Source organism: Chlorocebus sabaeus, chromosome 1, assembly GCF_047675955.1.
Source record: "Chlorocebus sabaeus isolate Y175 chromosome 1, mChlSab1.0.hap1, whole genome shotgun sequence".
Taxonomy (NCBI): Eukaryota; Metazoa; Chordata; class Mammalia; order Primates; family Cercopithecidae; genus Chlorocebus; species Chlorocebus sabaeus.
Genome location: NC_132904.1, coordinates 9021537 through 9049425, shown reverse-complemented (window position 1 = coordinate 9049425; position 27889 = coordinate 9021537). Strand labels below are relative to the sequence as shown.

General features: G+C 51.4%; 3 protein-coding genes across 8 annotated transcripts in view; 2 read left to right on the top strand and 1 right to left on the bottom strand.

Moving 5' to 3' along the window:
* The window catches only part of SPDYC (speedy/RINGO cell cycle regulator family member C), a 36267-nt gene extending 31329 nt beyond the window's left edge, over positions 1 to 4938 (top strand). For 2 of the 3 annotated variants that reach the window (XM_037999087.2, XM_037999088.2), the window contains 6 exons: positions 429 to 553; positions 2570 to 2742; positions 3495 to 3553; positions 3817 to 3902; positions 4005 to 4176; positions 4256 to 4736. In XM_037999087.2, the coding sequence (XP_037855015.2) occupies positions 429 to 553; positions 2570 to 2742; positions 3495 to 3553; positions 3817 to 3902; positions 4005 to 4176; positions 4256 to 4723 (1083 nt within the window). In that variant the 3' untranslated portion in view covers positions 4724 to 4736. The other variant, XM_007988750.3, reaches the window with a different exon arrangement.
* A 4482-nt stretch (positions 4939 to 9420) lies between these two features.
* Positions 9421 to 13964, bottom strand: LOC140711859 (uncharacterized). The gene is made up of 4 exons (XM_073016507.1): positions 13948 to 13964; positions 13399 to 13514; positions 12443 to 12836; positions 9421 to 12289 (listed from the first exon to the last, which is right to left on the bottom strand). Exons 1-4 carry the CDS (start codon positions 13962 to 13964, stop codon positions 11926 to 11928), a joined length of 891 nt encoding a protein of 296 aa, XP_072872608.1. The 3' UTR covers positions 9421 to 11925.
* CAPN1 (calpain 1) overlaps positions 12527 to 27889 on the top strand; it is a 31965-nt gene continuing 16602 nt past the window's right edge. The window contains exons 1-10 of one of the 4 annotated variants that reach the window (XM_037999082.2): positions 12527 to 12629; positions 13976 to 14243; positions 14403 to 14472; positions 14747 to 14865; positions 17225 to 17358; positions 17478 to 17646; positions 18547 to 18630; positions 19298 to 19383; positions 19754 to 19828; positions 19926 to 20086. In XM_037999082.2, coding sequence (XP_037855010.2) covers positions 13977 to 14243; positions 14403 to 14472; positions 14747 to 14865; positions 17225 to 17358; positions 17478 to 17646; positions 18547 to 18630; positions 19298 to 19383; positions 19754 to 19828; positions 19926 to 20086 — 1165 coding nt within the window. In that variant the 5' untranslated portion in view covers positions 12527 to 12629; position 13976. Of the gene's footprint in view, positions 12630 to 12911; positions 13064 to 13118; positions 13234 to 13975; positions 14244 to 14402; positions 14473 to 14746; positions 14866 to 17224; positions 17359 to 17477; positions 17647 to 18546; positions 18631 to 19297; positions 19384 to 19753; positions 19829 to 19925; positions 20087 to 27889 lie in introns of those variants that run through there. The other 3 variants (XM_037999085.2, XM_037999084.2, XM_037999083.2) reach the window with 3 other exon arrangements.

The following is a 27889-nucleotide window of genomic DNA, read 5'->3' as shown; positions in this document are numbered from 1 at the left end:
AAAAATAGCCAGGCGTAGTGGCACATGCCTGTAGTCCCAGCTACTCAGGAGGCTGAGGCAGGAGAATTGCTTGAACCCTGGAGGCGGAAGTTGCAAAGAGCCAGGATTGTGCCGCTGCACTCCGGCCTGGGCAACGGAGCGAGACTCTGTCTCAAAAAAAAAAAAAAAATAAAAAAATAAAAAAAAAAAAAATAAAAAACAGACATTCTCCCCAGTGTAGGAGAGCAGTGTCAGATCTCCAAGGGTGGCACTGAAGGAAATGAGCCTGGACACCCTCCCAAGGTTAAAGTGACTAGCCCACTCCCAGGCTTCTTTTTGGTACCCCTTCCTGATCTCTAACCTTAATTATGGGGGGGAGAGGAGAAGAGTTGAAAACACAGCTGGTCTAGGAGATTCATTCCATTTCATGGAACACCTTCTCTGTGCAGGCTGTGTCCGGGAACAGCTGTAGACCACACAGCCAGGCTACCCAGCGTGTGGGCCCAGCAGCCAGGCTGGAACTCTATCTCCACTTACCTGCTGAGTGGCTGGCAGGAAGTTACTCAGCCTCTTGGTGAGCAACCCAAACTCTGTGTGTTAGTTGTTTGTTCATTGATAAAATTAGGCTTCTCATCATTCTCATCAACTTCACGCGCTTGCTGTGAGGAACACATGAGCTGATGCCATCACAGCCTCCTCAGTAGGCAGCAGTAGGTGTTTAGGGAGCTGGCTATGGAGGCTGCCCCGCTCACTGCTTCCTTTCTAGGGGAGGCCGACTTCACATGCGTGCACACACACAAACAGGGTGGCCTGATGCAGACCAGCTGGTCTAGAAAGGCCTTCACGGCCTCAGGGAGCCTGTGAGGCGGCTTGGGGGAGACCATGAAACGCAGATAGACCAGTGACCCAGAGATCAGAGAGACCAAAGGACCCAGAGATCCAGAGACATCCAGACACCAGAGGCAACAAGAAACTGAGAGGCTCAGAGGGCCATTGAGACCCAGGCAGCTTGTTCTGTGTTACGAGGGGAAAAATAAAATAAAAAACAAAAGAAACAAAAGAGAGACCCAGGGAGCCTCACTGAAACCTAGAGACTCAGGGAGGCCAATAGATTCAGGGACACCCATAGAGAGCCAGAGACCCTGCCCCAGCAAGGTACAATCAATGAATCAAAACTCGCCACCGGGCCCTCGCAGTCCAGGCCTCATTTCCCGGCTCAGCACCTTGGCGCTGCGTTTATCAAGAGGGGAACAAGGATCCTAGCTCCCTGCCTGTCCTATGGAGTCTCAGGCCCTGGGGTCCAGCTGGCCTGCCTTCACGTCTCTTATAGTTGATGAAGCTTTGGAGAGGTTTTCACCCTGGGGAGCCACAGCTGGGTGCCGACTGGGCTCACAGGCGGAGGGGCAGGAGGTGAAGGCCAAGCCCCGCCCCCCAGGAAGGCCCTGATTGGTGGGCGGGCTGCTCTGGGCAGGGCCGCCCTCAGGCTATATAAGCCCGCTCGCTGTCTGCACGGGCATTCTGCTCTGGGCAATTTCTGAGCTCGGGTAAGGCTCTCTGGAGGAGGAGGCTGGGCTGCTTGTGCGCGCCGAGATGGAGATTGGCCCCGGGGTGGTCGACCGCACGTTCTCCTCAGCCCGTGGTTAGCGTCACTCTCTCGGGGATGAGGGTGGGTTTAGGACAGGAGCTGGAAATGTTTGAAGTGGCCCCATCAGCTTGCTCTAAATTCAGGTATTTCTCTAATTTCGTTCATCCCTGAGGGCCTCAGTTTCCCCTCGGTGTAAAGGGATCAGTGGCCCTTTCAACTCTGCTTTGGTGAGGGGTCGGGGGTGGTTGTGAGTTGGGGCCTGGAGGAGCAGTTAAACTCTGGGTTTTTTTTTTTCTTTTTTTGCTAGGCGCAGTGGCTCACGCCTGCAATCCCAGCACTTTGGGAGGTCAGGAGTGTGAGAGCAGCCTGGCCAACACGGTGAAACCCCGTCTCTACCAAAAAATACAAAAAATTAGCCGGGCGTGGTGGCGCATGCCTGTAATCCCAGCTACTCGGGAGGCTGAGGCTGGAGAATCACTTGAACCCAGGAGGCAGAGGTTGCAGTGAACCGATATCGCGCCACTGCACTCCAGCCTTGGCGACAGAGAGAGACTCTGTCTCAAAACACACAAACAAACAAACAAACGAAACTCGAAAAACCTCTTGGGGTTTTGGAGACCAAAGACTTCACTTTTAACTGGCTGTGAGGTTTTCAGTTTCCTCGTTTAAAAATGGGTCCGAGGTAATCACCTCCTTACCAGAATGGAATAAGATAAGGCCCTTAAGCACAGCTCCAGGCACTTAGGAAGCCCTCAGCCGTGCTTGTTGCTGCTGTTACTCTGGCCTGTCCTGGCGTGCCAGGAGGAGGGCGGGGGTGCCACAGCCCATAGCAACTCTTTGCTTCTTTTCTGACCTCCCCACTCCTCTTGCATCCCAACTGCCTTCTATTCTGAGCCCCTAAGTCTCTGCACCCACCCCTCCGCCATCCTGGCCCCTGTCACCACCCTCTTGATTTGTGGGCGTCATGGGGGTACATGCTAAGTCCTGAGCCTCCTTTCTCTACAGGTCAACCTGCCCCATCTCCATCTCTTATGAGATGAGTGACTCCCAAGACCCCACCACTTCCCCTGTAGTTACCACCCAGGTAGAGCTGGGTGGCTGCAGCTGGCAAGGTGGGGGCAATGGGTTCCTCCGTTTTCGCCAGCACCAGGAGGTCCAGGCCTTCCTCAGCCTTCTGGGTGAGTTTGGAGGGCTGGCATGGGAGGGACTGTGAGGCCAAGTGTGAAAGCAGACGTGAAGTGTGAGGTCTCACCTGCCTGTACAGACTGAGGCCTCTGACCCTCACCCTCTCAAGGTAACCCAGCTTAGGCAGGTAGGAGGGGAGTCCTCTCAGAAACTGGGTTCATGGCCGGGCGCGGTGGCTCAAGCCTGTAATCCCAGCACTTTGGGAGGCCGAGACGGGCGGATCACGAGGTCAGGAGATCGAGACCATCCTGGCTAACACGGTGAAACCCCATCTCTACTTAAAAAATACAAAAAACTAGCTGGGCGAGGTGGCGGGCGCCTGTAGTCCCAGCTACTCGGGAGGCTGAGGCAGGAGAATGGCGTGAACCCGGGAGGCGGAGCTTGCAGTGAGCTGAGATCCGGCCACTACACTCCAGCCTGGGCGACAGAGCCAGACTCCGTCTCAAAAAAAAAAAAAAAAAAAAAAAGAAACTGGGTTCAGGGCCAGGCGCCATGACTCATACCTATAATCCCAGCACTTTGGGAGGCTGAGATGGGAGGATTACTTGAGGCCAGGAGTTCAAGACCAGCCTGGTCAACATAGTGAGACCTCATCTCTATTTACATTAAGAAAGAGAGAGAGAGAGAAGAGAGAGAGAGAGAGAGAGAGGGTTCAGTGGTGGCTTGGGCTTTGGAGCTTCTGATGCCACTCTTCTCCATGGAGGTGGTAGTAACCTGCATCCTGTCTTCTCTTCTGTACCCTCAGAGGACAGTTTTGTCCAGGAATTCCTCTCCAAAGACCCCTGCTTCCAGATTTCAGATAAGGTGAGGGAGCACAGGCTGGGGGTCTCTTGAGGTTCAGGTTGAGTTGGTGGGAATTGAGTGCCGCTGCTTTATTGGGTGCCCTGGTCTGGTCGGGAGAGCCACTCCCCTTCCACCCTTACCAGTTCATCTTTGCATACCCCTTCCCACCATTTTACTGACTTTCTTTCCCTGCAGCAAAACCTCCTTGGGTGCAAATGAACCTGGGTGCAAGCCCCTCCTCCTCAGAGGATAACTAACCCCCCGACCCTGATCTGTCTCTGCAGTATCTTCTGGCCATGGTGCTGGTCTATTTCCAGCGCGCCCACCTGAAGCTCAGCGAGTACACCCACAGCAGCCTGTTCCTGGCCCTGTGAGTGGCGGGGGCAGGCAGTGGAGGCATTTGCTGGAGGTGTCGTATGGGACAGGGCAGATGTGTGGCCTCTGCTCCCTGACCCTGTGCCTCTGTGGCTAGGTACCTTGCAAACGACATGGAGGAGGACCTGGAGGGGCCCAAATGTGAGATCTTTCCATGGGCCCTGGGAAAAGATTGGTGTTTACGAGTGGGGAAATTCCTGCACCAGAGGGATAAGCTTTGGGCACGGATGGGTTTCCGGGCTGTTGTGAGCCGCCAGTGCTGTGAGGAGGTGAGGTTGTGGAGGCAGCCTGGGGTGTGGGGAAGGCTGGGGTTCCTGCCCCATTTACTGTCCACTCTGCTCCTCCCAGGTCATGGCAAAGGAGCCATTCCACTGGGCTTGGACTCGGGACCGGCGCCCCCACCATGGTGGGGTTCAGAGGGTCTGTCCACAGGTCCCTGTTCACCTTCCCCGGGGTCCTGGCCTCTCGCCGCCCCACTGTTCCCCCTGTGGCTTGCCCCAGCACTGCAGCCACCACCAGCTTAAGCCTGTGTCATCCAAGTGCCCTTCTCTGACCTCGGAGTGTCATCGTCCTCCTTCCCAAAATTATCTCTCAAGGGTCAAAAACGCCTGGGGTGGGGACTTTCTCATCGTCTTGCCCCCCCAGATGCAACTGGAACCAGGCACCTACTCCCTCCACAGTGAGTGCAGGATGGGTCAGCAGCTACAGGGCTGGTGTGGGAGCTTGGGAGGCAGGAGTGAGGACCAACAGTATGAGAGGGAGTGCTGTGGGCCTGGATCGCCCTTCCTGTGTGAGCTCGGCAGGCTTCCTCTCTGAGCCTCACTCTTTCCTCTCCGCAGTCTTCCCAAAGCCTCCGGCACGCCCTGGGCACTGAAGCCCTGCAGGGTGAAGAACAGCACGCCTGCTGGCCCACTGACCGACACACCACTGGCTGTGCCCCCACCCCTGCCCCTTCCTCCCAGCCCGCAGCTTGTGCCCACTCTGGTCCTGGTCCCCTCTAATAAATTCATGTCCACAGGACACCAACTGTGCTTAGGTCCTGGCCTGGTTCCTTGACCCAGGGTTGGGGTAGGGAGGAGGTGTCTACCAGGGTTATACCATGTGAGCACAGGCTCTGTAACAGCGTGGCCCCTTCCCATTGGTGGCCAGTTATTCTGAGCCTCAGTTTCCTCTCTGTGCTATCCACGCCTATGGATGATGAGATCTACACAGTCTAGATGGGATTAAATGAGATGAGGTATCTGCAGCCCTTAGAAGAGGGCCAGGGAGCCAAGCCTGGTGGCTCACACCTGTAATCCCAGCACTGGGAGGCTGAGCCGGGTGGATCACTTGAGGTCAGGAGTTCAAAACCAGCATGGCCAACATGGTGAAACCCCTTCTCTACTAAAAATACAGAAATTAGCCAGGCATGGTGGTGGGTGCCTGTAGTCCCAGCTACTCGGAACACCAAGGTGGAAGAATTGCTTGAACTGGGGAGGCGGAGGTTATAGCAAGTTGAGATCATGCCACTGAGCTCCAGTCTGGTGACAGAGTGAGGCTCTGTCTCAAAAAAAAAAAAAAAAAGGGGGGGGGGGCGGGGGCCAGGAACATATTGGGAAACAAAATTTGAATGGAAAACAGCTCTTTATTTAGTCTAGAAATGCCTTCAGGGCCAGATTTACTTAGGAATAAGACTTGATCACTTCCTTGAGCTGCAATCAAATATAATATTATTATTATAACAACCCCCTCTCCCCCAAGAGACATGAGGACTCAAAAGGGTTAATTTCTTTCTTTCTTTTTTTGTTTTTTTGAGACTGAGTCTCGCTCTGTCGCCCAGGCTGGAGTGCAGTGGTGGGATCTCAGCTGGCTGTAACCTCCGCCTCCCCGGTTCAAGTGATTCTCCTGCCTCAGCCTCCTGAGTAGCTGGGATTACAGGTGACCACCACTGCACCTGGCTAATTTTTTTTGTATCTTTAGTAGAGATGGGGTTTCACCATGTTGGCCAGGCTGGTCTCGAACTCCTGACCTCATGATCCACCCACCTCGGCCTCCCAAAGTGCTGGGATTACCGGCGTGAGCCACCATGCCCAGCCCAAAAAGGGTTAATTTCTTAATGGAGGAGATAGGAAGGCTTCCCAGAGGAGATGGCAATTGGACTGCACCTGGATATTCATGGAAGGACAGTCTAGAGTAGTGATTATGGCTTGGTCTTTGGAGCCAGCTTTTTAAATTCAAATTCCAGGTCTCTGGGTTAGCTTGGCATGTTATTTAATCTCCCTGTGCCTTCATTGACTCATCTGTAAAATGGGTTATTCTGAGATGTGAGTGGGTTAATCCCATGGAAGGGTTTAGAACGATGTCTGGCATGAACAAGTGTGAACCCTGGGTGTTCCAGTGGAGGAAACTGCCTAGAGAAAGGCTGGTGAGGAGGGTGTTTAGGGGGTGAAGATGGAGAAGGGTAGCAGAGGATAGACAGAGTTAAGAAAGCCTGGAGACTGAGGACATTAGAAGCCAAGACAAGGACTAAAAAGTATTTTTAATATGTTTTTCCAATAGATAATATATTCACATGTACATTTTAAACCAAGAGCCACCCTCCTACCCCTGACTTCAGCTCCCTGGTTCTCTGCCCTGAAATCAACGAAAGCAATGTTTCTCCTGTCTTTCCAGAGAAAGAGTCTCAACTTATAGAAGCCCATGTGGTATAATAAAATTTTTAAAAAATATATAGATTGCTGGGCGTGGTGGCTTACACCTGTAATCCCAGAACTTTGGGAGACCAAGGTGGGAGGATCACTGGAGCCCAGGAGTTCGAGACCAGCCTGGGCAACATAGTGAGACCTCATCTGTGCCAAAAAATTTAAAAATTAGCTGGGTGTGGTGGTGCGTGCCTGTAGTCTCAGCTACTTGGGAGGCTGGGGTGGGAGAATCACTTGACTCCAGGAGTTGGAGGCTGCAGTGAGCTATGATCGCACCAGGGCGCTCCAGCATGGGCGATGGAGCGAGAGCCAGTCTCAAAATACATATGTATGTATATTTGGTTCCTAACAGAGCTCCTGAAACCCTTGTAATTTTCTTTTCTTCTCGCTCTGTTGCCCAGGCTGGAGTGCAGTGGCATGATCTCGGCTCACTGCAAGCTCCGCCTCCTGGGTTCATGCCATTCTCCTGCCTCAGCCTCCCGAGTAGCTGGGACTACAGGCGCCCAGCATCACGCCCAGCTAATTTGTATTTTTAATAGAGATGGGCTTCCATCGTGTTAGCCAGGATGGTCTCGATCTCCTGACCTCATGATCCGCCCGTCTCAGCCTCCCAAAGTGCTGGGATTACAGGCGTGAGACACCGCGCCCACCCCTAACCCTTGTAATTTTCTAAGTGATAGAAGTGTCTTTTCTTGATAGCAACCCTCCCACCTCTATTAATCCTAATAAGACCACACCTGAGTTTATGCTAATGAGGTGACAAAACCGGGGGCTCGGGGACTAAAGACTGGGTTATAAAAACGGGTGGCTGTAATCCCAGCACTTTGGGAGGCTGAGACGGGCGGATCACGAGGTCAGGAGATCGAGACCATCCTGGCTAACACAGTGAAACCCCGTCTCTACTAAAAAATACAAAAAACTAGCCGGGCGAGGTGGCAGGCGCCTGTAGTCCCAGCTACTTGGAAAGCTGAGGCAGGAGAATGGGGTAAACCCGGGAGGCGGAGCTTGCAGTGAGCTGAGATCTGGCCACTGCACTCCAGCCTGGGCGACAGAACGAGACTCCGTCTCAACAAACAAACAAACAAACAAACAATAACAACAACAAAAAAAACGGGTGGATGTGCTGGGAGGGTAGAGAGGGCCCTGGAAGCTCTGTGTACCATACCCCCAGTGCCTTGCCCTATGCATCTCTTCCATCTGGCTGTTTTGGAATTGTTTCCTTTATAATAAACAGGTAATATCCTAGGAAGTGAGGCACTTTCCTGAGTTCTGGGAGTTGTCTACTGCATTATCAAACCTGAGGAGGCGCTGGGGGAACCTCTGAATTTGTAGTTCTCCAGAGAGAAGCATCAGTTCCCTGGGCACCCCCTTTGTGGCTGGTATCTGAAGTGGGGGCAACCTTCGGGTACTGAAGCCTTAACCTGTGGGGTCTGTGCTAACTCCAGAAGTAAGTGTCAGAATGGAATTGAATTGTTCAACACCCCATTGGTATTGGAAAATTGGTGTGGAAAAATGTATTTCGTGAAAAAAAGACAACACACTGATATGTATATATTTCTCACACCATTTTTATTAAATGCCAGAATTCTCTGCATCCTGTTGTGCACTTATGAATGCATTATGAAGTTGTTTTTTTTTTTTTTTTGAGACGGAGTCTTGCTCTGTTACCCAGGATGGAGTGCAGTAGTGCGATCTTGGCTCACGCAACTTCCACTTCCTGGGGTCAAGCAATTCTCCTGCCTCAGCCTCCCGGGTAGCTGGGATTACAGGCGCGCACCACCATGCCCTGCTAATTTTTATATTTTTAGTAGAGATGGGGTTTTGCCATGTTGGCCAGGCTGGTCTCGAACTCCTGACCTCAGGTGATCTACCTGCCTCAGCCTCCCAAAGTGCTGGGATTACGGGCATGAGACACTGCACTGGCTATTTTTTTTTTCCTTTTTGTGAGACAGCATTTTGCTCTGTTGCCTAGGCTGGAGTGCAGTGGCACAATCTCAGCTCACTGCAGCCTCCGCCTTCAGAGTTCAAGCGATTCTCCTGCCTCAGTCTCCCGAGTAGCTGGGATTACAGCCATCTGCCACCATGCCTGGCTAATTTTTGTATTTTTAGTACAGAATGGGATTTCACCACGTTGGCCAGGATGGTGAAGATGGTCTTTTATTCATACATTTCTTGCTACAGCTGTGTTGTATTAATCTTTTTTTTTTTTTTTTGAGACGGAGTCTTGCTCTGTCGCCCGGGCTGGAGTGCAGTGGCCGGATCTCAGCTCACTGCAAGCTCCGCCTCCCGAGTTCACGCCATTCTCCTGCCTCAGCCTCCCGAGTAGCTGGGACTACAGGCGCCCGCCACCTCGCCCAGCTAGTTTTTTGTATTTTTTAGTAGAGACGGGGTTTCACTGTGTTAGCCAGGATGGTCTCGATCTCCTGACCTCGTGATCCGCCCGTCTCAGCCTCCCAAAGTGCTGGGATTACAGACTTGAGCCACCGCGCCCGGCCTAATCTTTTTTTTTGAGACGGAGTCTTGCTCTGTCGCCAGGCTGGAGTGCAGTGGTGCAATCTCAGCTCACTGCGACAACTTCTGCCTCCACGGTTCCAGTGATTCTCCTGCCTCAGCCTCCCGAGTAGCTGGGATTACAGGCACCCACCACCATGCCTGGCTCATTTTTTGTATTTTTAGTGGAGTCAGGGTTTCACCATGTTGGCCAGGATGGTCTCAGACTCCAGACCTCGTGATCCGCCCACCTCGGCCTCCCAAAGTGCTGGGATTACAGGCGTGAGCCACTGCGCCTGGCCATCCTTTTTTTTTTTTTTTTTTTTTTTTTTTTTTTTTGAGATGGGTCTCACTTTATCACCCAGGCTGGAGTGTAGTGGTGCGATCTTGGCTCACTGCAGCCTCGACCTCCTGGGCTCAAGACATTCTCCTGCCTCAGCCACACAAATAGCTAGGACCACAGGTGTGCACCACCACGCCCTGCTAAATTTTGTATATTTTGTAGAAAGGGGGTTTTGCCATGTTGCCCTGACTGGTCTTGAACTCCTGAGCTGAAGGGATCCCCCCACTTTGGCCTCCGAAAGTGCTGGGATTACAGGCATGAGGCACCGCTCCTGGCCTTGTGTTCTTGTTTATGGATGTACCATAAAGTAACTAATTGCCTATTGGTCACCATTTAAGTTGTTTCTAGGATTCTGGTAATCCCATGGTGTGAGACTTTTTTTTTTTCCTCCAGACGGAGTCTTGCTCTGTTGCCCAGGCTGGAGTGCATGGCACAATCTCAGCTCACTGGAACCTCCGCCTCTTGGGTTCAAGCTATTCTCCTGCCTCAGCCTCCCGAGTAGCTGGGATTACAGGCACAGGCACATGCCACCGTGCCCGGCTAATTTTTTGTATTTTTAGTAGAGATGGGGTTTCACCATGTTGGCCAGGCTAGTCTTGAACTCCTGACCTCAGGTGATCTGCCCACCTCAGCCTTTATTCTTAAAGACAGGGTCTTGCTCTATTGCCCAGGCTGGAGAAGTGACACAATCATAGCTCACTACAGCCTCCAACTCCTCAAGCCATCCTCCCATCTCAGCCTCTGGAGTAGCTGGGATGACAGGCATGCACCACCACACCTGGCTAATTTTCTAACTTTTTTATAGATGGAGTCTCATTATGTTGTCTCATTATGTTGCCCAGGCTAGTCTCAAACTTCTAGCCTCAATTAATTCTCCTCTCTAGGCCTCCCAAAGTGTTAGGATAATAGGAATGAGCGACCACACCCAGACCATGATTTTTAAAAAAATATATATGGAGAAAAATACTCCTGTAAGATGTTAATTGTAAATGTTTTCTTCAGTCCATCATTTTGACATAACTGTATGGATTTTTAATGTAGTAAAAAATGCAATTTTATGACTTTTGGGTTTTGTGTCATAGTTAAAAAGACCGTTTCCACACTGAGATGATATAAAAAGTTTCTCCTTTAGGTCCTGGCTGTGTTTTTTTTGTTTTTTTGAGATGGAGTTTCGCTCTTGTTGCCCAGGCTGGAGTGCAATGGTGCAATCTCCACTCAGCGCAACCTCCACCTCTGTCTCCCGGGTTCAAGCAATTCTTCCAAAGTGGTGGTGATCATTTTACCCTCTCTTGGTATATGAGAACTCCAGTTCTTCTATATCCTTGACAACATGACAACACTTGATTTGGTCAATCTTAAATTTTAGCCATTCTAGCAGGTGTTCTTTGAGAAGCAGTCCTTCTAGTGACTTTAGTTTACATTTCCCTAAGAGTAATGCACTCAGTGCTTTTTCATGTGCTTATTTGCCATCCAGAGATCTTTTTGGATGAAGTGTCTATTCAAATGTTTTGTCCATATTTTGACAGGCATGGTGGCTCACCCTGTAATCCCAGCACCTTGGGAGGCAGAGGCGGGCAGATCACTTGAGGTCGGAAGTTTGAGACCAGCTTGGCTAACATGGTGAAACACCATCTCTACTAAAAATACAAAAATAGCCTGGCGTGATGGCAGGCGCCTGTTTCCCAGCTACTGGGGAGGCTGAGGCAGGAGAATTGCTTGAACTCGGGAGGCGGAGGTTGCAGTGAGCCAGGATCATGCCACTTCACTCCACCCTGGGTGACTGAGGAAGACTCCATCTCAAAAACAAAAACAAACACAAACACCAGAAAACAAATGTTTTGTCCATTTTTACTGGATTTTTATTCAATTGTAAAAGTTCTTTACACAAGTCCTATATCAGATAGAATTTTCACAAATATTCTTCCTAGTCTATGGCTTATCTTTTCATTTTTAATAGTTTTGTGCATTTTGAAGAACAAAAGGGTTTTATTTTGATGAAGTTCAATTTATTGATTTCCTCTATCATTTATACTTTTTGTGTCATATTTAAGAAATCTGGCCAGGTGCCAAAGTTCACACCTGTAATCCCAGCACTTTGGGAGGCTCAGGCAGGAGGACTGCTTGAGCCCAGAAGTTCATGACCAGCCTGAGTAACACAGCAGGACCCCATTTCTACAAAACACTTAAAAATTAGCTGGGTGTCGGGGCACATGCCTGTAGTCTCAGCTACTCAGGTGGCTGAGGTGAGAGATCTCTGGAGCCCAGGAGTTTAAGGTTACAGTGAGCTGTGATCAGGGCACTGCACTCCTGCCCGGTCAATGAAAGCAAGACCCTGCCTTTAGAAAAGAAAAAAGAAATCTTTTCTAAACCCAATATTGTTAAGATAGTCTCCATTTTTATCCAATCCATCTACTTCTGCTTGCCACCTCTCTAGTTTAAGCCACCGTTCTCTGTCCCTGGACACCTGCGCAGAAAGCCTAGGAGCTGGTTCCATCCCTCACTCATCAGATTAGATCAGCGGCTCTTAACTTTTGAGGGGTCATGGGCCCTAGAGTCCTGGGAACGCCATGCAGTTTCCTCAGCAAAATGCTTGCATCCACAACCTGCAAGGCTGCAGCAGCTGCTGGGCTGGGACTGCGAGACCAGCGAAAAGCCCTGACTTGGGAGGGTCTCAGGGGTCTCCGCAGTCTCCCCACCCACACCCCCGGCCTCCGCGCCGAAGCCTGGCCCCCCAACTTCTTGCAGCCCGTGAAGCAGGACCTCCGGGTCCTGGAGGTGGGGAGTGGGGGCTGCCGTCCTGCTTGGGCCTCTGCCGCCCTCTCCTGGGTAAGGTGATACATGGGCGCTTCCAGGTGGGTGGGCTGAGAGCTTGGGGGAGAGGACAGGGATGTCCACCTCTCGAAGTTTCCAGGTTCAAGAAACCCCAGAACGTTAAAGAAAGATGGGCTCCCGCAATTGCCCATCCCCATCCCATAGGCTGCACGCATGCGGAAAGCCGGGCCAAGCGGGGCATGGACTTACCCAAGGTCACGCAGCGAGCCCGGTCCCCCAGGGTTCCCCTGGGGAGCGCCGAGCAGGGGCGCGGCGGTGGGGTGGGGGCGGGGAGCGGCGCGGCCCTGCGGGGTGAGGCTGCCGTTTGCGGAGTGTCCGGCAGGGGTCTGCTCGCTGCCAGCCCGGTCCCTCTTCAGAGCAGCTGCCGCAGCCCGAGGTAATCTCAGCCCCGTGCCTGGGCGGACTGGGAGCGGCGGGAGCAGCTGCAGCCGCGCGGAGCGAGGGGAGCTGGGGACGGGGCGGGTCCGGGACTGCGGGAGGCGGCGCCGCCGCCCGATCGCCCGGGAATGCCCGCCGGGGCGCGCGTGGGGTGCCGCCGTCCGGCCCTGCAACTCGAGCTGCTGCCCCTGGTTAAAAATACCCCCTGCCCGGCCCTCCCCCTCCTCTCCCCACGGTGCCCTTCCGCCGCGCCCCAGAGCCTCCCCGCCCCACCCGCGCAGGCCCCTCCCCGGGGACTGCTCTGCCTTTTACTAATTTGTCCTCTCGCGGAATTGGCCCCCGGCCTGCGGAGGGAGGGGCGGGGAGACACCGTGGGTAAGAGATAGTCAGAGACCGTGCCGGAGAGATAAGGGAGAGCCGAGAGGAAGCGGGGTAGGAGCCCCAGGAGGAGGAGGAGGAGAAGGAGAAAGGGAGGGCGGAGGGCGGAGGGGCGGCGGGAGGAGGGCGGGGAGGAGCGCTCTTCCTGGTTGGGCCCAGCCCTGAGCTGCCACCGGGAAGCCAGTCTCAGGGACCGCAGCGACCCCCAAACACCCCTCCCCCAGGTAAGAAGCTGGGTGGCCGAGCCAGGATTCTTTGACCCTGGCCACTGCTCCCGGGCTGAGGGGCTGCCCCAGTTCGGCCCCTTCTGGGGGCCCTCTGCGTGCCTGGGGCAGGGGCGGGGGCTGGAGGAGCTGCACAGCCCGGGCGCTTGTCCCAGCCTGGCTCACCGCTGTCCCCAGGGGCTGGGCTAGGGCCCACCAGCTCTGATATGAGCCTGCTGCGGGATGTTCCCAGGGACTGGGTTAGGGCCCACCAGCTCTGATATCGAGCCTGCTGAGGGGGCCTGAGGAGGGGGACCCCGACTGTCTGGGGTTTTCAGTCCACGGCAAGGGGCCGGTGAGCAAGGAGCTTGGTTAATTTGGGAAGGGGGTTGCAGGCCCGTGAACAGGATCAAAGAGGCCTTCCCTGCCGTGTCCCACCTGCCCAGTTCCTTGTGCTGTCTGGAGGCTCCGCCCTGCCCCACCTGACCTGCTGGCTCACCACAGAGCTGCAAGCCCCTGACAATGGGATCCGGGAAAGGAGAGGTGGCCGGCACGCCTGGGAACTGGGAAACCCCTTTCCTGTATTCACTGGGAGCACCGAGAGGTGGCTAAGAACCCTACTTCTGTGAGGGGAGCAGTGAGGCAGGGAAACCCCAGGTTTGGGGATGGATAAGCAGGGGCAGGAGAGCAGCGCTTGCAGGCAGGAGCCCAGGTTCTAGTCTTAGGAAGGCCTGCGTTCTGAGCAGGCCCATCTTTCCCGCAGGATGGCTGAGGAGATCATCACACCGGTGTACTGCACCGGGGTGTCAGCCCAAGTGCAGAAGCAGCGGGCCAAGGAGCTGGGCCTGGGCCGCCATGAGAATGCCATCAAGTACCTGGGCCAGGATTATGAGCAGCTGCGGGCGCGATGCCTGCAGAGTGGGACCCTCTTCCGTGATGAGGCCTTCCCCCCAGTGCCCCAGAGCCTGGGTTTCAAGGACCTGGGTCCCAATTCCTCCAAGACCTATGGCATCAAGTGGAAGCGTCCCACGGTGAGAGGGGCCATCCTGGGTGGGACTCCGCTGAGCCCAGATCCTGGATGAGGAGTAGGGATGGGACTTCATGTCTCTGGTGGGCAGTGGGGTCGGGGTGGCCTGGTGCCTATTTCTGGGAGGGGCTGGCCCAGGAACAGGACTCTGGGTCTCTCCTAGGAGCTGCTTTCAAACCCCCAGTTCATCGTGGATGGAGCCACCCGCACAGACATCTGCCAGGGAGCACTGGGTAGGCCCCCAGGGCGCGGGGTCCTGGGTGTTTTTTCCACAGTAGTTCCCCATTCCCGCTCCTTCAGGCTCTGCCCCAACCCCTCCCTCTTGCAAGCCCAGGCAGGCTCTGGCTATCAGCGCTGGGGCTGGTTTGCCCAGATTACTGGGTCTTTTCTGCAAGCTGAGGGGAGTTAAGTGGCACCCTGGCCAAGGAACCCCAGATTCTCCCTAGCACCTGCTTCCCCCCGGGGCAGGTTGGTAGAGCAGGCTGATGTGCGTCCCTCCCTCCCCAGGGGACTGCTGGCTCCTGGCGGCCATTGCCTCCCTCACTCTTAACGACACCCTCCTGCACCGAGTGGTTCCACACGGCCAGAGCTTCCAGAATGGCTATGCTGGCATCTTCCACTTCCAGGTGAGGGCCCCCCTGGGGAGGAGGGGAGCAGGCACTGGGGGAGATGCGGAAGGATGACCCACAGCACCTGCAGTTAGGGCCACACCCTGTGGGGCCAGTCCTCCCTGTAGCAGGTATTTGACCTCTCAGTGCCATCTCGGGTCTGTCATGTGTGAAGTGACTGGGCTGGGCAGGTATTTCAGCTGGCAGTTTTCCTAGGTGGTTGTATGTATCAGGTGGAAACTGCATGAAAGAACAGAAAGAGGTTTATGTTATATCCTGTGGGACAAATTCCGATCCTCCCGGAGGTCGGTCTCAGTTGCCCCATCTGAGAAAGGAGTGGTCGCTGGGGAAAACAGATCAGCACGCGTGGCCTTCTCCACCTGTCAGGCCTCCTATCCCCCAAATCCTGCGCTTTGGCAAGGTCTGACTGAGCAGAAAAGAAAGACTCGGGATTAAGTCTATGTAAACGAGCTTTTCCTGACAGTGTGCCCAGGGTCCATTTTTCAAGTCACACCAATCAATTCTCAATGATCTACCTTTGGGAGGGACATGCCCAGCAACCAGGAATGAAGCCCTCCAGCCTTGGAGGCCCCAGCCCTGCCCGAAGGACTCCTGTGTGTTCCCTCCTTCTGCCTGGTTAGAGAGCCCCTTACCCTATTCTGTCCTTGCCCGCCTTGCGCGGGTGGAGGTGGTCCGCGGAACCCACGGTGCGGATCCACTTTGGCTCAGCGCCACACCCACCCGCTCTAGTCTGCAGGGGCGCAGCCTCGCCCCCTTCCCTCGCTCCTCCAATCCGCTCCTTCCTGGCCTTCGATTGGCCAGTTCAGTACCCGCCACCCACACTCTCCGCAACCTGGGCTCTTAGGGCCGCCTCCTCTCCTCCCCGCCACCCTCCCCACGTTGTCCTGGCCTCGACCCCTCAGATGGAACCTGGAGTCCTTGGTCGTTTCTGACCCCAGACGCCTTGGGCCACGATCCTGCCCTGGGAAACCTGCCCCTTGTGGCATCTCTGAAGCAAAGCATCTGCCCATCTTGTGGTTGTAGGATCTGGATGCCACATTTTCACTGCTCACCCAATGACATAGATGTCCCCTAACCCCCTAGAATAGGGAGGGAAGAGCTAGGGGGCCATGGCCTAAAAGGGGGCTAGTTCTGGAAAGCCCAGGCCCGAGAGCTTTCCCACCTCTCTGTGCCTGAGGAGGAACCCTGTTTGTTCAGTGACTCACTAAAGGCTTTGTGCCTGTGTGCTCCTGTTTAAATCTTCGTGAAGAAGGCACTGCTGCTCCTTTTTATTGATAGGGAAACTGAGGCTCAGAGGCGATAATTTTCCCAGGATCATGTAGCTAGTGTATCTCCAGCATACATGTACATATCAAATATACACGTCTATATGTGGTATGCATGTATTAGTATACATCAAATATGCATATAGCTAGTATATGCTGTACAGGCAAAGGAAAGCATCCCCTTAGCCCTCTGAGGGTTCACTGAAAAATCAACTCACAAAAGGAGGTTAGTAGGAGAAATGGCAGACAAATTGATTAGCCTGCAGCGTAGGGTCGGGAACCACAGAGTGATCACCCCAGCCCCACAGTGGGTACAGAAGCGTATATACATACCATCCCGAGGTTACGGGAAGAATGGGGGCTCGAAAATGGCCAAAACCAGGTTCTGGTGGTAAATTAGGTTATAGTGGCAAGACAGGCTATGGAAGGGGAGAAAAAGGGGGCTGGGTAGCAAAGACGGTCTTGTTATGTAGATGAAACCTCACAGGTAGCAGCCCTCAGACAAAATAGATGGTAATTATTTCTTTCAGACCTTTAAAGGGTGTCAGGCTCTCAGTCTGACAAGGGAAGGCCTTAGAGAAAGCCCGGCATCATCAATGCAGATTTTCTCTACGGATGCAAATCTCCCCCACAAAAGACAGTATACAGGGCTACTTCTGTTTGCAGACCCTCTGAACAGCTATCTCAAAATATGTTGAAGAAGTATATTTTGGGGTGAAATGCTTTGATTTGTTCAATACCCAGATACATGTATCTAGTGTATATGTAGCATACATGTATCTAGAGGTATACATGCATCTAGCATGTATCTAGTATATGTGATCAAGTATACACACATCTAGTATGTATCTGGTATACCTGATGTAGTATACATCTAGTATGTATTTAATATATATGATTTAGTCTACATATATCCATTATGTATCTGGGATCTAGAATCCCGCATCTAGGAAGTTATGTATCTAGATACATATCTAGATCCTAGAATGTATCTAGGATCTAGAATCCTGCATCTAGGAAGGTAGAGGTAAGGGTGGAGCTCAGGTCTGGGGGATTCCAAAGCAGGTACTCACCGTGCCCCTCCCCTACAGCTGTGGCAATTTGGGGAATGGGTGGACGTGGTCGTGGATGACCTGCTGCCCATCAAGGACGGGAAGCTAGTGTTCGTGCACTCTGCCGAAGGCAATGAGTTCTGGAGCGCCCTGCTTGAGAAGGCCTATGCCAAGTGAGTAGCGGCCGAGGGGACAGCTCCAGCTTCCAGCCCCCTCCAGGGGTGGGGGCTCCTGACTGTCTTTCCAGAGGGTCCTGCTTGATGTCAGAGCACTGACCTGGAGCTGCCCACAGGGTAAATGGCAGCTACGAGTCCCTGTCAGGGGGCAGCACCTCGGAGGGCTTTGAGGACTTCACAGGCGGGGTCACCGAGTGGTACGAGTTGCGAAAGGCTCCGAGTGACCTCTACCAGATCATCCTCAAGGCGCTGGAGCGGGGCTCCCTGCTGGGCTGCTCCATAGACGTGAGTGCACCCGGCCCCAATGCTTTGGGGTACCCTGGAACCCTGTTATCCTGACCTGTCACATTTTCCAAAAGTCCTCACCCAGGCTTTGATCCAGACCCCTGTCCTGCACCTAAGCTCCATCTCTGGATGCATACCCAGCCTCATCCATCACTTCCACCCCCATGCCTGGTGTCATTCCTGTCCTCACCTCCCCATTCCTTCCCCAAAACTTCATACCTCAGCTCTTTCCTGGGCTTGTTTTCCCGACCATCTACCATGCTGTTTCCCTCATTCCTGTCATCTCAATCCATGCCATCCTCTGTCCAGTTCACCAGCCTCAGATTTCATCTCCTGGTCTCAGTTCCCACCCATTCCTGGCCTTAATCCCACACTCACTCCATTCCCACCCTTCCCTGCTCCTCTGTTCCCACACTCAGCTCCGTTCCCCGGTCCTCGACGCCAGACTTGACCCCAATATCACTGCCATCTGCAGCTCTAACCCCAGCTCCCATTCCCATTTCTAACCGACCCTCCTGTCCTCACATCTTTCTCCGTGAGGCCCACTGAGGGCTGTGTGGCTCTGGTGGGCTGTGCACGGCTGTGTGTGTGCACAGGCATGTTCGCACAGGTTCTGGTCAGCCCTGGCCAGTAGCAGTGTCAGCAGGGTGCCTGGGCTTCCCCATCCCAGTGGCAGCTTTGGTGGGGTATCCAGGCTACCCCTCGCCAAAAGAGCAGCATCTGTATGTGGGGGTGTCTATAGGTGGGGGTGACAAACTAGGTGGGATCGGGGTCCCTGCTTGCTGCTCCTAGAACTATTGTATGTACAAGTGGGAACATCCAAGACCCTGAATGCTGGGGGCTCATCTGATACAGTGGAGGGACCTAGCCACTGACCACAGTGTGTGCCTCTTTCTGCAGATCTCCAGCGTTCTAGACATGGAGGCCATCACCTTCAAGAAGCTGGTGAAGGGCCACGCCTACTCTGTGACCGGGGCCAAGCAGGTACTGCCCTGGGTGGGGCCTTCCCTGCAGGGCGGTTCCTGCCCCCTGGCCTGTCCTTGCCTCTCTGGCACCTGACCAGGGCTGTGGAAGGTGCTGGCTCCACCCTTCCCCTCCTGCAGCACCTTATCTCTCTTCTGGGGACACTCATCTGAGATGCCTATCATGTCCTGCCCTGACTGACTGTAGTTCACGTGCGCGGCTGCCTGCCTGGGTTATGAATTCCAGGAGGACAGGCTTCATCTGGGTGCTGAGCAGGGCTTGGAGACGATGAGGGTATGGGAGGCGGAGTGTTAAAGTGCATGCATGGGCCAGGTGCAGTGGCTCACACCTGTAATCCCAGCACTTTGGGAGACTGAGGCGGGTGGATCACCTGAGGTCAGGAGTTCGAGACCAGCCTGGCCAACATGGTTAAACTCTGTCTCTACTAAAAATACAAAAATGAGCTGGGCATGGTGGCAGGTGCCTGTAATTCCAGCTACTAGGGAGGCTGAGGCAGAAGAATTGAATTGCTTGAACCCAGGAGGCAGAGGTTGCAGTGAGCTGAGATTGCACCACTGCACTCCAGCCTGGGTGACAGAGCAAGACTGTCTCAAAAAAAAAAACAACAAAAAAACAAAAAAACAAGCGCCTGCTGGAAGCTAGCACTGACAGGAGCTCTGGGAAACAGGTGAACTACCGAGGCCAGATGGTGAACCTGATCCGGATGCGGAACCCCTGGGGTGAGGTAGAGTGGACGGGAGCCTGGAGCGACAGGTGAGGGGCAGTGGGTACTGTCTGGGGTGCCTTGGGGAAACTGTTAGGTGCCCCGACATTTCTGCTCGGGGCTCTACCAGGCCAGGCTGGACTCAGGATTGAGCAGAGGGACCCATCTTCACGCAGCTGGGTCTGGGGGACTGCCCTAACAAAGCTCAGGCCATGCGGGCCGGTGCCCAGCCGTCGGGTGTGCGCAGGGCATCTGACTGGCCCTGATGAGACCACTCGCTAGAACCGGAACTTTGGGGTTTGACCTTGAGGAGGCCACCTGGGTTGGGCTGGGGGAAGACAGGCCAGGGTAGACAGGCCCCAGGGGCAGAGGCCAGGCAGGTCAGTGCCACCAGCCCTGGCAGAGCCCCGCTCCTCACAGCTCCTCAGAGTGGAACAGCGTGGACCCATATGAACGGGAGCAGCTCCGGGTCAAGATGGAGGACGGGGAGTTCTGGTGAGCGCCCCCTCCCCTTCTCCCCCACCTCTCCACCCCTACACATCAGCTCTGTGCCCTGATGGGCTGTGCCTCACCTGTGCACCTCCTCCCTCAGGATGTCATTCCGAGACTTCATGCGGGAGTTCACCCGCCTGGAGATCTGCAACCTCACGCCGGACGCCCTTAAGAGCCGGACCATCCGCAAATGGAACACCACACTCTATGAAGGCACCTGGCGGCGGGGGAGCACCGCGGGGGGCTGCCGGAACTACCCAGGTGACCTGAGTTCGCTGACGCGGAGGTTGCACACAGGCGGGCTTTCGTTCTTGCTGCTTCCTGGCTTAGGGGCTCCAGAAGGCACGTCATCTCACTGAGCCTCTGTTTCCTCACTTGCAAGATATAGGCTGATCTCTTGAATTTGCTTTGAGGAATAAAATATTAAATGTCTTCGTACATTTTAAAGAGGCAAGCTTGACTCACCGTCCTGGGGCCTGAGCCCAGTGTGCTCACGCGGGGAGAAGACCTTGTGGCCATCCAGCCACCTCTTTGTCACTCCTTTCCTGGGCCCTTCCCTCCTGTCTTCTCTTTTTTTTTTTTTTTTTTGAGACAGAGTCTCACTCCTTGAGTACAGTGGCCTGACCTCGACTCACTACAACCTCCATCTCCCGGGTTCAAGCAATTCTCCTGCCGTAGCCTCCTGTGTAGCTGGGATTACAGGCACCTACCACACCCAGCTGATTTTTGTATTTTTAGTAGAGGCTGGTTTCTCCATGTTGGCCAGGCTGGTCTTGAACTCCTGACCTCAGGTGATCCAACCACCTGGGCCTCCCAAAGTGCTGGGATTACAGGCGTGAGCCACTGCTCTAGGTCCCTTCTGTCTTCTCTTGCCATCTTTCCCTGGGCTTCTAGATCCATGTGGCTGACACGGGCCACAGCCTGGCCTCTCAGTTCCTTGTCACTCTCACCTACAGCAGGCTTTTCCTGTACCTTAGCTCAGCCCCCACCACCAGGGCACCACAGCTGCCTTGCCTTGCAAACAGCCGCTCTCTGACCTCCACCTTTGACTCTTTCTACTCCCTTAGTCTTCAACCCTTGAACCAAGCCAGCCCGTTGAACTCACTACTTGTATACCATCCTGCCTCTCCCGTCTTGCCTTTTCTCCTTACCTAGGTTAGAGCTATCATTTTAATCTTGTTCCTACAAACACCTTCTGTCCCCTGGCCCCTGTCTCCCATCATCTGGCACAAAACCCATCCTAGTGGAACCCAGCTCTCCACCGGCTTGGGAACCATTGAGTATGGCAGGAGAGAAATCACATAACTGATGCCATATTTTCCCTGTAAATTCATAGCCACAAATCTCAAATAAGCATTTTCCATGATCTCCAGCAATTCCACTACTGGTTAGTAACGTTTCCACTCTCACCTCGACCTCTCCCCATTGTTACTCTCACCTTCGGGCCTGGCCTTACACATCATTGAAATGATAGACGTCATCCTGCAGGACACCTCGTGTTCCCACCTCCAAATCCCCCAGCCTTCTGCACCTGTGCCTGTGTCCTCACTGCCTCCCCACCTGCGACAGTGGCAGAACAGTCCCTGCTCATGGGGACCCCCACCTCTGCTCTGGATCCCATTCTCCCTGACCTCTGAAAGCATTTGCTCTTTCATCTGTCACCTCTCTCCAGCGTCATTATGGAAAATCCTCTGTCTTAACACAAAGCAGCCCTCTCGACCCCACTTCCCTGTTCATTTCTCTGCCCTCCTTCAAAGCACAATTTCTCGGGAATTACCATACTCCCTATTTCCTTTCTCACTTCTGCTTCATTGCTTAACCCTTCCCAGTCCAGCTTCATCCCTACCATGCTGCTAAAACCGCCCTTTCAAAGGTCACTTACAGCTTTGGCCTTGCCAGATCTGCCGCTGTGCTGTTCTCCTGTGCTTCATTCTCAGCACGGCTCCCTGCCCTCTGTTTTGAAGCATTCTTCTCCCTTGTAGGGATCCAATTTCAGTCTTTCCCGAAATAGATAACCACCGTTCCCTGTACCATTTATTGAGAAATACATCATCTCCTCACTTCCCAGCAGCACTAGCGCCCTCACCTAGTCCCCAGGTATGTGTCGGTGTGTGTCTGGACTCACCATTCTGTCCCTGGATCTATCCCTCTGCCAATAGCACATTGAATCCATTACTATAGATGTGTAAGTCCTGCTGTTGGACAGGGCAAAGTCCTTCTTCAACAGTCTCTTAGCTGTGTTTTTGTTTTTTTTTTTGAGACGGAGTCTTGCTCTGTTGCCCAGGCTAGAGTGCAGTGGCGCGATCTTGGCTCACTGAAACCTCCACTTCCTGGGTTCAAGTGATTCTTCTGCCTCAGCCCCCTGAGTAGCTGTGATTACAGGTGCCTGCCACCACACCTAGCTAACGTTTGTATTTTTAGTAGAGACGGGGTTTCACTATGTTGGCCAGGCTGGTCTTGAACTCCTGACCTCAAATGATCCACCTGGCTTGGCCTCCCAGATTGCTGGGATTACAGGCGTGAGCCACTGCTTCTGTCTTAGCTGTTCTTGACCTTTGTTTTTCCAGATGAATTTTAGGATCAGTTTACCAAGTCCTATGAAAAACCATTTTGAGGTTTTAATTTGGAATTGCATGAAACCTATAGACCAATTTGGGGAGAATTGACATTTTTATAATTTTAAGTCTCATCCAAGGATGCGTTGTATCTCTTCATTTATTTTGGCCTTTAATGTCTTTCAATAGAATGTTGTATTTTTTTGTCATAAAGAATTTATACATCTCTTGAGATTTAATGCTAGGTACACTATAATTTTGTTGCTATTATAAATAGTATATTCTTTTTTTTTTTTTTTTTGAGACAGTCTCACCCTGTCACCCAGGCTGGAATGCAATGGGGCGATCTCAGCTCACTGCAACCTCCGCTTCCTGGGTTCAAGTGATTCTCCTGCCTCAGCCTCATGAGTAGCTGGGATTACGGGCATGTGACACCATGCCTGGCTATTTTTTTTTGTATCTTTAGTAGAGACGGGGTTTCACCATGTTGGCCAGGCTGGTCTTGAACTCCTGACCTCGTGATCTGCCCACCTCAGCCTCCCAAAGTTCTGGGATTGCAGGCATGAACCACCACGCCCGACAATAGTATATTCTTTAAAATTACAGCTCCCAAGTGAACTTGTTGCTGATACAATAACATGCATTTGACCTTTTAGATGTATTTTTTATATCCAGCAAATTTTTAAAAACTGTAATTAATTTTACTGATTCATCTGTATGTATTTTTTGGCACAATCTTAGCTCACTGCAACCTCTGCTTCCCTGGTTCAAGCGATTCTCCTGCCTCAGCCTCCCCAGTAGCTGGAATTACAGGCGTGCAGGCACCACTCCTGGCTAATTTTTGTATTTTTAGTAGAAACGGTGTTTCACCATGTTGGCCAGGGTGGTCTCGAACTCCTGACCTCAGGTGATCCGCCTGCCTTGGCTTCCCAAAGTGCTGGGATTATAGTCATGAGCCACTGCATCCAGCCCTTTTTGGTTTTCTTTTTTTTTGTGGTTTTTTTTTTTTTTTTTTTTTTGAGACGGAGTCTCACTGTGTCGCCCAGGCTGGGGTGTGCAGTGGTGCGATCTCGGCTCACTGCGAGCTACGCCTCCCGGGTTCACGCCATTCTCCTGCCTCAGCCTCCGAGTAGCTGGGACTACAGGCGCCCGCCACCACGCCCGGCTAGTTTCTTGTATTTTTAGTAGAGACGGGGTTTCACCGCGTTAGCCAGGATGGTCTCGATCTCCTGAGCTCGTGATCCACCCGCCTCGGCCTCCCAAAGTGCTGGGATTACAGGCTTGAGCCACCGCGCCCAGCCCCTTTTTGGCTTTCTAATTAGGAATATAGCATCTGCAAATAATGGCAAATTGTTTCTTCTTTTCTAATTCTTACAACTTTTGTTACTTTTCTTGTCTAATATGCTGCCTAGAACTGTAGAGGTTCCTGCTCTTGTTCCTCCCTTTTTTATTTTTATTTTTAGGAGCAACGCTATTAACTAGGCCTCACTCTTAAAGGGGAAGTTGTCACCACTAAGTACCTTTCTAATCTAGGTTTTTTTGTGGATACCTTTTATCAGACTAATGAAGTTTAATATTGTTAAACACTTTCAATTGTCTATATAATAATGATCGTATGCTTTTTACTTTTATTTATTAACATGGTCCCAGGAGTTTGCAAATAACTTGGGCAATACAGTGAGACCTCATCTCTACTAAAAAATTTAAAAATTAGCCTTGTATGGTGGTACACGCCTGTGGTCCCAGCCACTCAGGAGGCTGAGGAGGGAGAATCATTTTAGCCAGGGAGGTGGAGGCTACAGTGAGTCATGTTTACGCCAGCAACTGCACTCCACCCTGGGCAACAGAATGTGACCCCGTTTAAAAAAATAATAAAGTGGTAAATTGCATTTATTGCTTTCCTAACATTAAATCAACTTCACATTCTTGAGATAAAAACAACATGGTCGTGAGTGACATTTGCCTGTTATTTTCCTTTCTCATACTGACCATACTGGTATCAGTGCTATGTTCGTCCTGTACAGTGAGGTGGGAAGTATCCTCTCTTCTTCTGTTTCCTAGAAGAGTTTACCTAAGATGGGAGTGATTCGTTGTTTGATTGATTGGTAGAACTTGTCTGTAAAGCTGTCAGGCTTGCTTTTTTCTTTGTATGAAGATTAATGATATTCAGTATTGAAAGTTAAAGGTTATATAGAATTGTTCAGATTTTCTGTTTCGTGAGCCGATTTTGATGAGTTGTATTTTCTTTTCTTTTTGTTTTTTCTTTTTCTTTCTTTTTTTTTTTTTTTCTTAAGAGAGACAGGGTTTTTTTAGAGACAGGTTACTCACTGCAGTCTCGAACTCCTGAGCTCAAATCCTGCCTCAGCCTTCTAAGTAGCTGGGACTACACAGGTGTGAGCCTCTATGCCTGGGTAATTTTTTTTTTTTTTTTTTGAGACGGAGTCTCGCTCTGTCGCCCAGGCTGGAGTGCAGTGGCGTGATCTCGGCTCACTGCAAGCTCCGCCTCCCGGGTTTGCGCCATTCTCCTGCCTCAGCCTCCCGAGTAGCTGGGACTACAGGGGCCCGCCACCACGCCCGGCTAATTTTTTTTGTATTTTAGTAGAGATGGGGTTTCACTCTGTTAGCCAGGATGGTCTTGATCTCCTGACCTTGTGATCCGCCCGTCTCGGCCTCCCAAAGTGCTGGGATTACAGGCGTGAGCCACCGTGCCTGGCCTTAATTTTTTTTTATAGAGATGGGAGTCTCACTATGTTGCCCAGGCTTATCTCGAATTCCTGGGCTCAAATGATCCTCCTGCCTTGGCCTCCCAAAGTGCTGAGATTACAGGCATGAGCCACTGTGCCCAGCCCTGAGCTGTATTTTCTAATATTCTTTGCATCTGTGTTCAAAGTTATTAGCACAAAGTTATCCTTAATATACTTTTATGTCTCGTGTGTAATAATATCCCCTTTTTATGCATGAGATTGCTCATTTGCACTCTCTTTTGTCTTTATTAATTCTTCAAGAAGTTTGTCAATATTAATCTTTACAAAGAAATGACTTTTGGTTGGGCATAGTGGCTCACGCCTATAATCCCAGCACTTTGGGAGGCCGAGGCGGGTGGATCACGAGCTCAGGAGATCGAGACCATCCTGGCTGACACAGTGAAACCCTGTCTCTACTGAAAATACAAAAAATTAGCCGGGCGTGGTGGCGGGCGCCTGTAGTCCCAGCTCCTTGGGAGGCTGAGGCAGGAGAATGGTGTGAACCTGGGAGGTGGAGCTTGCAGTGAGCCGAGATTGTGCCACTGCACTCCAGCCTGGGCAACAGAGTGAGACTCCGTCTCAAAAAAAAAAAAAAAAGAAATGACTTCTGACTTTGTTGGTCCTTTGTATAGTATTTCTTTTTCTTTTATTATTTTTACTTATTTATTTAGAGATGGGGTCTTGCTCTATTGCCCAGGCTGGAGTGCAGTGGCACAATCCTAGTTCTCTGTGATCCTAGGTCACTGCAGGCTAGATTCCTGGGCTCAGGTGATCCTCTCACTTCAGCCTCCCAAGTAGCTGGGATTATACGTGTGTGCCACTGTGCCTCGTAGTATTGTATTTTTTTCCTATATCATTAATCTTTACTGTTTATTATCTCATTCCTTCTACTTTCTTTGGATTTATTTTTATTTATTTATTTTTTTTTTTGAGACGGGGTCTCACTCTGTCACCTAGGCTGCAGTGGTGCGATCTGGGCTCACTGCAACCTCCATCTCCTGGGTTTAAGTAAAATTTAAGCAACTAAAGTGATAAATTTCCTTCTAAGTACATCCTTAAGTTACATAATTTTGATACATAGTGTTTTTGAAAATTGTGAATGAATATAATTCACACACTAGAAAATTTGCACTTTTAATGTGTGAAATGTAGTGGTTTTTAGTGTACCAGTGTTGTGTAAGCATTACTGTTATCCAGAGTGTTTCTTCACCCCCTCCCCCGAAAATCCTGTAACTACTGGCCATCACTTTCTATCCCTTTCTCCCTAGCAACCACGAATCTACTTTTTGTCTCTATAAATTTACCTATTCTGGACTTTTTTGCTTTAGCATAATGTTTTTAAGGTTCATTTATGGTGTAGAAGTACCTCATCTCTTTTTTATCACAGATTAATCTTTCATGATATGGATCTATCACACTTTGCTGATTCATTCATCAGTTGATGGACATTTGTGTTATTTCCAGTTTTTGGCTGTGTGAAGAATGTTCCTGTGAACATTCATGTGCATGTGTTTGAACATATGTTTTCACTTCTCTGGGGCCTGTAACTAGGAGTGAAATTGTTGGGCCATAGGGTAATTCCATGTTTAAGTTTTTGAGAAACTGCCAATTGTTTTCAAAAGCAGCAGCACCATTTTATAACCCCACCAGCAATGTGTGAGGGTTCCGATTTCTCCATATCCTCTTTAATACTAGTCATTGCCCTTCTTTTTGATTATAGCCATCCTACTGGGTGTGAAGTGGTATACTGAAGTTTTTTGTGTTTTTTTTTTTTTTTTTGAGACCGGGTCTTGCTCTATCGCCTAGGCTGAAGTGCACTGGCGCGATCTCCGCTCACTGCAACCTCTGCCTCCCAGGTTCAAGTGATTATCCTGCCCCAGCCTCCCTTAGTCCCTAGCTGGGACTATAGGCGCACACTGCCACACCCAGCTAATTTTTCTATTTTTAGTAGAGATGGGGTTTCACCTGTCAGACCAGTTGTGTTGGTCAGGCTGGTCTCAAACTGCTGACCTCGTGATCCGCCCACATCAGCCTCCCAAAGTACTGGGATTACAGGTGCGAACCACCGCACCCAGCCAATTTTCTGAATTTTTAAAATCATGAACTGATGTGCTTTTTGTGCATCAATTGAGATGAATGAGGTTTTTTTCCCCTTCATTCTATTTATGTGGTATATTACATTGATCCATTTTCCTTTGTTGAACTACCCTTGCATTCCTGGGATAAATCCCACTTCATCATGGTGTATATTCCTTTTAATATACTGTTGGTTGGGTTTGTAGCTTTTTTGGGGGGGGAGTAGATTTTTGCATCTATATTCATAAGTGATATTGGTCCGTAATCTTCTTTTCTTGTGGTGTCTTTATCTGGCTTTAAGGTAATGCTGGTCTCCTAGGATGAGTTAGGAAGTATCCCCTCATCTTCAGTTTTTTAGAAGAGTTTCAGGATTGGTGTTAATTTGTCTTTAAATGTTTGGTGGAATTTTGAAGCCATCTGGTCCTGGACGTTTCTTTGGTGAGAAGTTTTTTGTTGTTGTTGATTCAGTCTTTTTATTATTATAGGTCTATTTAGATTTTCTATTTTTCCTAGGTCGGTTTTGGTGGTTTGTTTCTTTCTAGGAATTTGTTCTTTTTGTCTATATTTTCTAATTTATTATCATATAATTGTCCACAGTAGTTCCTTGTAATCTTTTTATTTTTGTTAGGTTGGTAGTGATGCTGCTTGTTAATTCCTGATTTTAGTAATTTGAGTCCTCTGTCTTTTCT

Excerpts from the sequence above, each read along its gene's own strand:
- LOC140711859 (XM_073016507.1), bottom strand. Across the intron at positions 12,837-13,398 it reads CCCAGCCCCTGGGGACAGCG|GGGGTATTTTTAACCAGGGG; the intron begins GTGAGCCAGGCT and ends AGGGCCGGGCAG. Across the intron at positions 12,290-12,442 it reads GGCTCGCTGCGTGACCTTGG|CTCTCAGCCCACCCACCTGG; the intron begins GTAAGTCCATGC and ends CTCTCCCCCAAG.